The following is a 13779-nucleotide window of genomic DNA, read 5'->3' as shown; positions in this document are numbered from 1 at the left end:
AGTATCGATGGAAAATATTCATTATAGTGATTAATAATATTAATCAACTTTATTTAAAGAGGGCGAACATATAACAGGTCGCTTAGGTATAAGAATTACTTTTTTCTTCATAATAAATGCTTAGTAAACCGATGGCTCAGTGGTACTGCTCTGCGTTCTAAAGCGCGTGACCCGGGATCGACTCTCATACCCTGTGGCTAAAATCTTTTTTCTTCTTATTTTTTTTTTTCACGGATATTATATACATATCTGTCTTGTATAGAGTTTCGTTACTCTTTTACTGATTATCCTTTATTAAATCGTGCCGTGATTTAACCTTCCCAGTCTTTTAATAACACATACATAAAGTCACTGGTCATCGTTTCCGAATGTTCGCGATTATTATATACGAAAAGGCAATATTTCATCGTTTGGGAAACGATTGTTTCTCATTTACAGGGTGAAGTATTTTCTACACTTATTTCTTTGAAATGATACCTTTGTAAAGCTGTATTTTTATCCGCAGCCGAGGGAAACGAAATTTAGAAAGCGCCCGTGAGCATACCTAATTTGCATAATGTTAACAACGATGGAAGGAAGGACGGATGGACGGATGGCTCACTTTCCCCACTATACTCGTTCATTATGCATTCACGAGTAAAAAGAGGTGTTGGTCTGGTTAAAATTAAGGTTTTAACATAAAATGATTGATTCAATGAATAGGTTCCCATTTTTGCCAACTCCCAGACTGCTAATTCCTTCAGACTTACATAAGCAAATGAAGTTTGCATTCAAAATCATCATGTTGCGCTTTATTGTAACAAGGACTGCTCTACTTGTATGTTTTTTCACTTCTTGTGTACAGTGTGTTTGTTATCTCTTGTAACCTGGTTGCTCTCTTAATTTTGTAGAATCGTTTTCGCTGTCTAAATCATCATTTGCCACCATTTCCTCTCATCTGGACTCCATGAAAGAACATTACAAAAAGGTATGTGTTCAACTGAGTTGAAGCTCTTCTATGCTAGTCAAGCCTTCGTACTACATAGTGAACTTTTGCACAGTTTATCTTAGCTGTTCCTGTGTCCACTGTCTTCAACTGTCTCTCTTACTTGAGCTTAGTGTTCAGAGCGAGCGAAAGTCGTAAAAGCCTTACAGATACTAACTCGCTCTTTTTTTTGGCCTGAGGGCATTGTTTTCATTTGGGTTTGAGTCCCAATGGGGTACCTTTTTACCGGTAGTGGTTTACCTGGCAAGTCAATATGTAATTGTTGATTGTGCACAGTTTTTCTTCAAAATAATATTGGATGTCATGATGTTTTATGGCTCCCTCTTTCATTTGTTTTCATTAGTAAATAACCCAACTTTTTTTACTTGTGCTTTATTGCTTCATTTAAGTTATCCATGATGACGATTCAGTTCTTTGCATGTATTTTGTGGAATTTTTCTATCATTCTCTTTCGAGAGAATTATTTTGGTGTTTTAGATAAAGGTAAAAATGTAGAATTTGAAGATAAACTCTGCTAAGAGTTACAGGATAGGACTGCAGTAACTATCTTGTTTTATTCAACAGATAATCCCTGGTCTAGTAGCCTCACTTGATGTCTTTGGTAATCCTAAGGGACTCGTTAATGATGTGTCATCTGGTCTGAAGGGACTTGTAGAAAGGGGCGACGTTAAAGGCTTGTTTATGAATGTGGCTCATGGAGTGTCCGACTCGGTAGCTAAAGTAAGTCCAAAAAGCTACTAAATTGAGTAACTTTCGCACTAGTCACGTTCGTGGTAGTCATTTCTGGTATCACGCAATTGTTTCGTCCATTTAAGGAATGGTGTTATGTGACGATCCAGTTATGGTGTGTTATGGATTCACAACTCTCTCACCAACGCTTTCCCATTTGATTCCTAAAATATCCTTTCTGGTACCCATACAGTTTGTTAGATCTGAGAATGTACGATGATTTCTTCTCTCCTATGGTTTCTTTTATTCTAGTCACTCATCTGTTTGCTCTTTGAATAAAGCATGACAATCAGTACATTGGGTCGCTCACAATTCAGAAGTCTGAGCGCAGTGGCTCAAAACGTTTTATACAGAACATGGAACTAACCAACGACCTAAGCCCTTTAACTCCTGAATGTTTTCCCCAAAACGGTATTTTATCATTAAACTGAATTTTTGTTGCACTTTTTCACACTGCAGCAACCCTATGATAAAGATTCCATATACAAATTTGGAAATGGTTTACGCTAAGCGTGCGTATATCGAGTTATGGATGCATGCGGGAAGTTGGTAGAGCACGAAAGCGTAAGGGTTGCTCGAAGCGATAGCCAAGAGCAACTCTAGCTTCTTGAGTGTTTTCCAAACTTCCCTGGTCCCTGCATTACTCGATATGCAAAGCTAAAAGCATGAACCAAATCTTGTATAACATAACGACTACAACGTTGGTTAAAAACAGCGAATTTGTCGAGCTTTGAAACACAAGAAATCTAAAGATATACAGTAATCGGCCTTTCCTAAAACGACACAAATGTTATAGTTAACTCAACTACGCAAAAAAAAAAGCATTGATGTGAAAGGTTTAATTGAATATACTTATAAATGTACAAAAGGAGCGACTGAATAAAGAAGAAAAGCAGCAAATAATTCAAGCTTACAGAATGACCGGAAAACTAACAACTAAATTTTATTCAGTGTACAACATAAAATTAGGCTCGACGCTTCTCTAAAGTTTGTTCCTTTGAATCTTGGTCTTGTCCTTTTTACGTCAAGTCAAAACCTCAGGGTGTTTAAAACGGTTTCAGGACTTGCTACACCGAGTAGGCCTTTGTCGAAGAGAAGTTTTTTTTTTCATTCTCTGTTAGAGCAACTGATAATAGTAATATAATGATAGCTTATTTAAACTCTTTTACAGTTAAAAAGAAACTGAATTATCGAGTGACGTGCATGAAATGATGAGTCTACTATTTACTATTAAAAGTCTATCATTAAAAGACTACACATAATATTAGTTACGAAACGTAGTGAAATGTAAAAAAGCTTTCAGCTCTCTAATGTCCAACCTTGAAGCAGTTGCCTCCGCCATGTCGCCATGACAAAACCTGCGACAATGGAAATGCGGTGCGATCTTGATCACTATTGAGTTTCCGTCGTTCGCGTTCACGTCGTTCGTTTGTGATTGCCTGAACAACGGTTTTTCTCTAGTAAGTTACATTGTTCGTGACAGCCGTGGAGCCGTAAACAAGCACAATGTAAACGCTTGCTTTGTTCGACTTGCAAAAGGCATATAATTTCCAGAAAATATATTGCTTCGGATCTATACGTAAAACTTAACTGTTTTAACAATTTTGCTGGACGTATAGATGACTTTCGAGGAGGTTGTTCGAGGAAATCTTCGAAAGAAAACTCGCTTGTTTGCTCTGCTCGCGGGTTCATTCGACCCAAAAAGTGAACACCGTGCCACAAATTTTCCCACCTCTTCGCACTATCACTTCGTTTACGTCAAAATGAAATGTTCAAGAATTTTAAAATAAAACAATCATTTATTCGCCCTTATTGGATACGAGAGGTTATGGCTAAAATGCAAATGCATACGGACTTGCATAGGAAGAGAAATTTAAACCATAACCGCTGATTGGTCCAAAGTTATGGTCATGAAAGTGACGTCAGATCACGCCACGCACACGCGCGGGCTAAAAGATGTGTAAGTTTGGTCTCCATGAATGAAAGCGAATTTCATCGTGTTTTGTTTGAATTGAAGTACGCATTTGTTTTCGGAATTCAGGATTGGACTTCTACTTAGGTGATCTGTCGAAAGTAAATTGAACCAGGCTTTTGAATTGTTGGTCTAACTGAGAAGAACGGTGCTAGCGAACCGGCAGGGGACTGTCGATGTTTAGTGAACGAGCGTTAACAAGATCTTCAGAAAGAAAAAGAATCTTGCTCGCTTCAATCGATAGGCACACACTCAACGAGAGAGGAAAAGGTAATTAAAATTGTTATTGTTTGAATTCTTGTTTATCTTCTTTTATATCATTGTCGTTTTTACGTGTCGGACCGGAATCTTTACGTCCCACCGGCAAAGTTTCTTCACGCCCAGGCATTGCTTTTGATAAATACTTGTTGGAGTTTGTTATGGTATAAAACAAATCGACCACATTTTTCCATGGTCTACACTCTAATAAACCATAGAAATGACGCCATAAAATGTCCAAAACTTTGCAGTGAAACCACTCGGCTAACGTCTCGCGGTTCCACTTGAGTTTTGAACATTTTCTGACGTCATTTCTATGGTCTATAAGAGTGTAGACCATGGGAAAATGTGGTCGATTTGTTAAACACCATGACCGCTCATTAGGAACTGAATTAGATAAAATATCCACCACATTCACCGACAGTGAGGTGAATAATTGTTTTAGTATGACCACACAACTTGAATAACTAGCGGACTAAAACATCACTTTCGGTAAGCGTGAAGGCAGTTTGTTTCTCTTTAGCTGCTCGGAGGTGAATAGTACTTTGCTAATCTCCACAGAGTTAACCAATCAGCGCGCGCGAAAGCAGTATTCACTTGTGTGGCATATACTTATACTGTTTCACTTCGATGAATGCACATAAGCCAAAATTTGGATTTTTTGCTGAACTGTTCCGATTTTTTCTTTCTCCTTTTCCTTCCGTTTTTTTTTTTTAAGCTTTCTTATTCTCGTTACTTTCTACTCTTCAGATCCTTTCTTCTGGCCAAAAAAAAGACGTCATCGTTGGAAAACCCTGAAAAGAGAACCTTTGAGGGGTGGGGGCGTTGGGGAAATTAAGCGAGATGTCAAGATCAATGATTATAATAATGGTGGCTTAAGGATGTAACAGCAGAAATTTAGAAAACGATTTTATAATGAAATTAAACGCTAAAATATTGTTAAAATTCATTTTAAAACTTTAAAAACTTTAAAAAGTAGACGACGTTTCGGCGCTACTCTACGCCATTATCAAGTCAAAAGAAGTGATAGTTAAAATAAGAATATATATAACGTGAAACAATAAAAATAGTTGTGTGTCCTATGGGAATAATACGTAAGGTAAAACAATGGAAAGACTAAAAGTTCTAATTAAAAATAGGGAAGTGTCAAGTAAATAATTTGGCGCGGATAGAGTCACTCTGGGTGTTCAGGGAAGGATTAATGTCCCCGATGAACAGCATTTCATATACGAGGCAGTCAAACTTGCCTGATATAAAATGTTTCAACAAAGCACCCAACTCAACCTGGGTTAAAAAAAAATTTAGACAATAAAAATTATGGAAAATGGAGAATTGCACTAATCCGGTTGACGTCTTTAAGGGCAACCTCAGTAAAAACGACTTGGCAAAGTTCATTCACGTATCTTTCACCTTCACTACAGAAATTCTAAATATCTTGTCTGAAATCAGTCAATGGCATTAACTCCGTTGTCCATTTCCTTCTTTTGCCTCTTTGGCACAATTCACTTTTGAAAATCGGTAATAATTCGATGTACGACAAATCGTGGTCTTCCAAAGGAATTCAAACCGTAACTCATTTAATGAAAGACGCCACACCCAAGTTGTTGTCTTTCCCGGAATTTAAGGAACGCTTTGGCATTAAAACAAAATTTCGTACTTAATTATCATGGCGTCTAATCGTGCATAAAATCTTTAAGAAATGACACAAAAAACAATATATACAAAACAAAAACTTAAGCATCTTTGTTGACAACTTCACAATAGTTTCTAAGCCCAATAGATTGGCATATGAAAAGCTAGTCAGCGCTAAGCAAAAAAGCTCTACAAGAAGTCAAGAGAAGTGGTGTGTTGACTGCAGCCTAGAACGCCCAGAAGGAGATGGGAGATGGCTTACAAACTCCCTTTCTGCAGCACAAAAGCTACCAAATTAATTATATTTAAGTTTTAACTACTTTATAGAAGATAAGCGACAAATTACTTTCTTGAAAAAAAAAATTCGGCTAAGAAGAAAACGATCTGTACCTTTTGTGGAACTGTGAAAGAGTCCCTTATTCATTTTTTCGGCTGGTACTGTAGCTCGACCTTTTTTTAATGAAATGGTTGGCTTAAAATCAAATAGTACTGAAATATCTTGCCTCCGCTGTAATCATTGGTCTAAGGTCGGATACCCTCCCCAACAGAAAACATTACTTTTACTTTCTTGTGGCCAGGTATTTCATATGGACCTGCAGTACAAAAGAAGTAACCCCCAAAATAGGAAGATTTCCACGCTTTCTTTCTTCTTTTGGTGCATGTCGAAATCTCTAACCTCCATAAACACATTTTTATCAGAAACATTTCTAAAGGGAAAGCCATGCATGCCCGAAACCTTTCATTTTATATAGTTTATTGAATACATATATGTAAATTACCTTATTATAGGAAATTAACGCTTGCGTTAATTGAGGTCAGTTTGAAATTAACACGACTTAAATCAACGGAAATCGAAGGAAAAGTTTCTTCTCAATAAAGGAATTTAACGCAAAAAGGGTAACATTTCAAAATGAAAGAAATTAACGCCACAAACACTGAGAAAAAAAACTTGTAAAGACAACAGAAACTAGTTAATTTTAACACTAGGCGTATAATCCGAGACGGAAACAATGTTCGTAATACTTAAGCCAAACGTAAGGGTTAAGCGAAGGAATCTGAGTGCTTCGAGCATTCTTCACTTTTTTAGTGATACTGGTAGATTTCCAATTTAGTTTTGGTTAATTTCATGAAGCGTTAATTTCCTATAATAAGGTAGATCGTTCGTGTGAACATTGATGTTACTTCTTTTTTGTTTTCCTTTCCTTTTTTCGACTTTTTTAAATTGTTTACAAGCAAAAGGAAGGAAAATAATTTAGTTTTGGTTAATTTTATGAAGCTTTAATTTCCTATAATAAGGTAGATCGTTCGTGTGAATATTGATGTTACTTCTTTTTTGTTTTCCTTTCCTTTTTTCGACTTTTTTGCATGTTTACAAGCAAAACAAAGGAGAATAGCGGTTAAGTCTCTCCATCTCGAACCACATTCTTGTTAACTCAAGGGACTGTTTTAATTTCTCAAGGAATTACATGTACTTTCCGCTGTGGGTGATCACTTGCGATCTCGTAGAAAAAACGTGACTTGTCAAATTTACAAACGATATATAAGAATTTTAAAAGTGACATGTCAGCTTTCTTATCTCAACGCACGTGTGTCTGAAAGGCGATCTATAATAAGCGTCGCACTATCAATGGATTGCGTAACTAACGCTAAAACACGAATAAATAATCACTAGCACTTACATCGTTTAAAAATTACAAACGTCATAAATAAACCATACCAAAAAAACTCGCTCTTTTCAAAGATATTATTGAAGTTAAAACAAATGCAAGAGATTGGGGCTTCTTTTAGCTTAGGCGCGGTTAAAAATTAGGCCAAATTTGGTCGCTACAAGCGCCATTCTATTTCGTCATCAGCCTAGGTCGTTAGGGACGTGACCTCGCGTTGACAGCTTGTTTCATGAATCGGCTTTACAACATGCGATCGTGTCTACGCAGTTCGAGTGGAATTTCAGTCAAAGACAGCAAAATTCTTTCGTATTTCATCTTCAAATATAATTCGAAAGCATTCACTGTATATATGGCTTTTGTTTAATCCTTCGTAAGCCCACGAAGAAGCTGTCTTGATATCCGACCCTCGAAAAGCCCAGACAAAACGCAGCTTGAGTGTATCGATTTGTTTACGCCGCAATTATATGCGCAATGTTTTCTCCAACAGTACTGCTTTTTCGTGGAGCAATCGTAACGATACGGCCTTGAACACATTGAACAGCGGTCTACCTATAACAATTCAAATATGGCGTCGCAAAAACAAAGCGTCGAACGCATATTTTGCTGTTTCATTTGCTTATTTTGCTGCCGTAATCGACTGCCTCGAAAGGTCCGTCTGACGATCCATTTTTGACAAAATTATATGGCTGCATTTCCTCCGCGAAGATAGGAAACTGTTAACTGAACTAAACTACAAAGCAACTGTAATGATAAGTTCGAAGAACAATGCTCAGGATAAACCTTCGACTCATACTTCATGCAAAAAAGTCGGTATCTCGAAGAGACTTTGATTTTGTACTGGTTTCAATTTTTTCAAATGACTATGGCTATTACACAGTAGAGTTAACATTGTTTACCAAGTCTGAGGCTCTGCAGTGTCTGACATTAGGGTTATTGTACATGCTTATTAGGGTTAAGCACTTATTTGAGTCATAAGGGTTAAGTACTCAGTTTAGTGATTAATTAGTGTTAAGCACTCAGTTTAGTGGTTAGTGTTAAGCACTCAGTTTGCTTGCGGTTAGCTTTTATTTGAGGTTAGGGGCACTGCACACTAAAGTCACCCTATGCTTTTTCAACCAGTCACTAAAAGCAACAGGTATTTAAAACTTTGATTTTTGTGTGTATTCAAACAGTAATGCCAATCATATATAAATATTTTAAATGCTAACAAAATGCAAAACAAATTCCATTTTTTGGAGAAAGTCGCTGAAGTCCCGGCTTTACATCTAAGTCTATAAATATTAATGTTAAGATGAGTTCATAATAAATAACTTTCAATGTATATTAGGTTCGATTTTTTGTTTATTTCGTTGTTGCTGCTTTTCCTTTTTTATTTTTTTTTTTATATTATCTCCAGAATAGTTGTAGTTATAAATGTAAATGTTTCGTTTGCTGATCGCTAGTTAATACCAGTGATCCAGTGGTCACTGATTGGCCTTTTAGGTTAAATAAAGTCTTTTATTTAAAAATCCACAGACGTGCTATTTAATGATGTCACAAGTGGTTCAATGACCGTGCCTCCAAAAAGCGCCTAAAATGCGCGTTTAGGAGTGAAATCGAAGTGAAATTTGTTTCTTTGCTTCCGACATTTACTGGCAGACAGAGACTGGAAGTGTTGAATGAAACTCTAGTCCATGGTAGGATTGCATCAGGTTACCCGAGCAATTTGGTGGGCATTTTGCGTCTGACTGGAAGAGAAACTAAAAGGAAAATACCCAGTTATAGTAGATCTTCAACCTCAATGCTAGGTCGTCTTGCCTCACCGGTCAAGACTTCTACTGTGTTTGTATTTTTTTTTTTTCTGTAGATTACCGGATCCTTGTCTGATGGTTTGTGGAATGCATCATCATTATTATCAATGGACAGCAAATTCCAGGAAAGTCGTGACGCGATGAGAGCCGAAAGGTTTAGCAGCTCCAAAGATCACTTTGTGGCTGGCGTCAAGGGCCTGGGTATGGGTTTTGTCGGTGGACTGACCAGTATCGTGATGCAACCAATTGAGGGCGCGGATAACGATGGACTTTCAGTAAGTTCACTATCACATGCTTTGTCACGTGTGACCGTCTGTCAGGTTACCTTACGAGAGAAAACCTTAACAAAAAATAGATAATCGGGACTTTCGGTTGGCTTTTTAGAGAGGAGAAAAAAGGCAGAAATAATGTTAGCGACAGTGGCGTAGCAAGAAAGACATTTCTTTGATGTAAGCATCGGAAATGTGGTCCTAATCAACTCATGATTTCTATTTGATGATTTCTTGATTTTCTTAACACCCTTCTGCTTTTGTGAAAACACTGAGATTGTATGGAAGTTTACGGTGTTGATATTTTCACTATTGGGAATTGAATGCTTATCTGTCGTAAAATCTACGGTGACTCACAATTTTAGAAATTAAACTTGCAATAGTTTGCTCTAGGAAAAAGCAGTGAAACTCCACCTTTTGCCCTCGTTCATACAACTTCTTTTCAGTGACTTGATCATAGGCTTTGTTTGACATTTGCAAATTAAAATTCAATTCAATTTAAACAGTCTTAAAATACGACCATCCCGTTTATGTGGCCGACTTTTGTGACGACTGCACCGTAAGTAAAATCGTTCTGTTGAAGCAAGTAGCAAGTCACTTTTGCCAACACTGGAGAATGAAACTGTCCCAAAAATGTGGTTGTTTTGTGTTGATACAATGTATGACTTTCAATGAATTTCTGCCTCTTTTATTCAGGGTTTCGTAACTGGCACTGCCAAGGGAATTGGGGAAGCAGTTGCCAAGTCAACCGCTGGAATATTGGGCTTTATTTCTGGCGCAGCAGCAGCCGTCCGCGGCCAGGCCACACGCAACTCCAGATATTTCCGGCCAAAACAGACACGCCTGCGAAGGAATTGTTTTGGACCCAGTGGTGCTATCCCAAGGTTCGCTGCGACCCACGCGGAAGGGCAGGAAATCATGTTGAAGTTAAACGAAGGAAATATATACGAAAAGTACGGGAGTCGCGTTTATGTTATTTTTTATCTTTTCTTCTGATAACAAACTACAAGGCAGTCCCTGGTCTTATTAGAAAGTGTGAATACTTGAGGTTGAATTGTTATTTGTTCTGGTAAAGAAAAAGCCGAGGATTGCATTTTAGGGGGTATGCAAAGATGCAAGGTATTTCCGTTGTTCGGATTTTTTAAACAGTTTTAACACTTGCAATTGCATTATCCCCGATGTATATTTGTTTTTGAGCTCTGAACAAGGTTACGTTTAATTCTTTTAGCTAATGTCAATGGTGCATCGCTATTAAGTGGATCTTTTTCTGTCGTTGATTTTGAGTGTCAAGTTATTTTGTTTCTTTAATTTCTTCAAATGCATCACTTCAGAATTTAATCAGATTGACCATTCATAAGGCAAGTTCGTAGCTTCAGTAACACTGATAATTATTAAAACACTCAGAAAGCAGAATAAACCAACTTGAAATTGAAGACAAATTGTAACATCCTATGTGACAGTAAATTTGAGCACAATGGTTAAAAAATCAGTAAAGAAAAAAACAAATAATAATAATAAAATACATCATAAGGACGACCATTAATTACTGAAGATTATTTTATTTAACTCTAATTTTTAAAAGTAGGAGCTTTTGTTTGTAGAACTGTCATAATTTTTAACTCAAAAAAGAGTTGTAATAGGCGAAGTAAATTCACCCCTTCGTCGTGGTATTATAAGTTTTGGGTTTTGAACAAAAATATTACATCCAGTCGATTAGTGTCAGATCGTGTTACAATGTTTACCAAGCCCGTGGGAACGACCGCTTCTGATTGGCCAGTTTCTGACGTGGCCACAAGTCAACACAAAGGTCGATTTCTTCTTTTCTTCAAGAGTCACGCTAGCGGTGATTATAAACTTTAAAAGGCGAAGGAACAGTCGCAGGAAGAAATTGTAGAAAAAATTGCAAAGAATTTGTTTAAGACATGCGGGATTTCAAATGCTTTTGACAGTTCAAAAAACGATTATGACGCCGACAAAAATTAAAAGTGATCAATAATATTTCAGAGCGACGAAGAAAATGCGAATAAAACTCCATTCCTAACGTTGCTTCATTAAAATTAAACGCTTGTTAATTTTGGTTTGTAGACACGATCGGCTTATAGATCATTTAGAGGAATATTTCATTCAACTTCAACTCTTTTCTATTACCATTTTTCGGCGGAAATACTCGGCTATAAGCCAAACCCATATCGTTGAGAATTGACCAGTTCTCAGTAAGATTTGGTGAAACAAAATCGCTAGACTTACAGCCAATGATATTATTATTATTATTTTTCTTAACCTTCAAATATTAAAAAAGCTAAATTAAAAGAAAGAAATCAATTTTCAACGGATGGAAACTCTATCTCTTGGCCTTTCGGTCTGCTCTCGATCAGTATTTGATGGCAATCAAAGTGAAGTGAACTGAAGTTTGGAAAGTTTAACATCATTTGTATTAGCAAACCTTTATTTGTCAATTTGTTGTTTTCAATTCTTGTTTCATAATACCTTTTCCGAGTTTGGTGACTTATAGCCACTTTGATCTTTGACCTTGTTTCATCAGATTTGTGTTGTCGGACACTGTGAGACGAGACAAGCAAGACGGACTGAAAGCCATCGTCACTACAGAGGGGGCGTACTTTGTACGCGCCCGTGGTACCCCCTCTCCGGAAGCTATTGTTCTATTCGTGCGCTTTTCAGACCTCTTTGTTTGCCAGCCACTTTTTAGTGGTAAGTACATGTTGAGATAGGCCTGGGGTGGGGTAATTTATAATTATTGAAGACAAAACAGATCAAGTTAAGAGTGGTAGTGACATTGAAATAAGATATTTACAACAAAAAAGATGACAAGTTGTTGTTGTTAAGACGGAATCCACTAGAAAGTCGAGCAATATTTATAAAAGTTGGGCAAAAATCAAGTACCAGAATAAATTAAATCCTATTTCGTTATTTCCTACCCTTGATAAAAGTTAAAGATGTCAGTAATTATCCGTGATAACACCAACAGCAATTTCTTATCAGAGTTTCACAAATTATAGGCAAAATCTCACGTGTAGCCATTTTGTAAATTCGTCTTTAAGCGATTCAGTGGAATTCAGTGGAACTTCCTATATATATATCCTATATATAGTTCAGTGGAACTTGCTATATTACCAAGCTCACGGATGTATGAACTGAACGCATGCGCAGAAGACTTACAAAGGCAAATCTTAATGTCATATACTTAAATTTGTCCCTGGATTGTCTGGCGGCCTTTTCTCGGGCAACCGTGCCTATAATTAAATTTCCTAAAAACTGGTTGCCTGAACGCAAAATGCGGCGTCTCAGAAGACCAAACAACAATTCAATGTGACAACTGAGACGTCACGCATTAGCTCGCATTGCGCGTAATAAATTTATTATCGGAACGGAATAAAAACGAAAGTGATAATAGAGCATTCCTGCGTTGTATTGTGGTATTATAATATTAATATATAAACTTGTACCATACTTGGCTACAAACTTGTCCGACCAGGACAAACCTTCTGAAAGCGAGCTGGCGGGTGGTTTTTTTGTTATTCGTCATTTCCTGCATCGTCAAATTCTCCGGAAGCAATCTTGCAAAATAAATCCTACTATCTAATTGACCTATCCAGTACAGACCAAGCGTAACAAGGCTTTAATATGTTGGCCTGCGTTCGTGTTAATACGCAGACAAAAGCCATACAGAAAAGTCTTTCAGAATTTTTTGTTGTAGTTTAATTAAGGAAAACTAGGTACAAATCGAAAGTAACGTCTGTTGGTTTTTGCTCGTTCTATTTTTCCAACAGCAAATAATTAAAAAAGAGAGGCGGCCCCAAAAAATGGAGCGGACGGGGACGAGAAACATTTGTTTTTTTGTTTTTTTTTTTTACTTGGCCTTATGTATTGAGTGGAGTTACAGACTAACTGCAGTGTGGAAGTTCAAAATGGTCCTGTTTGTTTTGGCAAATCTTTGTAAAAGTTTGCTTCTTGTTTCACATTTTATTTTTCGAGTTTAGTGGCTAATAGCCACTTTTAATTTTACTATATATTTACTTGTTTAGACGGCAAGGATTACATTGAACTTGTGATGAAGGCAGATAACAGCAGTGTACCTACACCATCAGAGAACCCGAATAAAAGACCAAGGCTGAGGTGTGATAAAAATATCGCTCAGAAGGTTTGTACCATTTGTCTCATTAATGTCGTTTTATAAGGCGCAGTCTGCCATGCTAGGCGCAGTCTTCCATGATAGGCATCTTGTCGACGCCTATCTGGGGTTTTCACAGCATGAAGTGACCAGGAGTATGTATTTCTACTTCTCCTTGGATGGGATGCTAGTCCATGGCAGGGTTACCCCCGACATTTAATTTGACACTATACATCTAGGTGAAGAGCGGCACTGTTAGAGGACGGTGTCTTGCCTAAGAACATAACACAGTGGCCCTGGCCATGGCTCGAACCCTGACTGCTTGACCCGGAGTTAAGTACACTAACC

At 37.3% G+C, this 13779-nt stretch overlaps 1 protein-coding gene across 1 annotated transcript in view; it reads left to right on the top strand.

The window, feature by feature from the left end:
• Window positions 1-13779, top strand: part of LOC144656671 (intermembrane lipid transfer protein VPS13D-like) — a 138296-nt gene that overhangs the window by 121142 nt on the left and 3375 nt on the right. The window contains exons 64-69 of the mRNA XM_078516914.1: window positions 891-967; window positions 1550-1705; window positions 9090-9308; window positions 9999-10255; window positions 11845-12011; window positions 13346-13461. Coding sequence (XP_078373040.1) covers window positions 891-967; window positions 1550-1705; window positions 9090-9308; window positions 9999-10255; window positions 11845-12011; window positions 13346-13461 — 992 coding nt within the window. The remainder of the gene's footprint in view (window positions 1-890; window positions 968-1549; window positions 1706-9089; window positions 9309-9998; window positions 10256-11844; window positions 12012-13345; window positions 13462-13779) is intronic.

This window comes from Oculina patagonica, chromosome 6, assembly GCF_052425735.1.
Source record: "Oculina patagonica isolate OP01 chromosome 6, crgOcupat, whole genome shotgun sequence".
NCBI lineage: Eukaryota > Metazoa > Cnidaria > Anthozoa > Scleractinia > Oculinidae > Oculina > Oculina patagonica.
The sequence above is the reverse complement of the archived record's forward strand: the minus strand, read 5'-3'. Positions and strand labels throughout refer to the sequence as shown.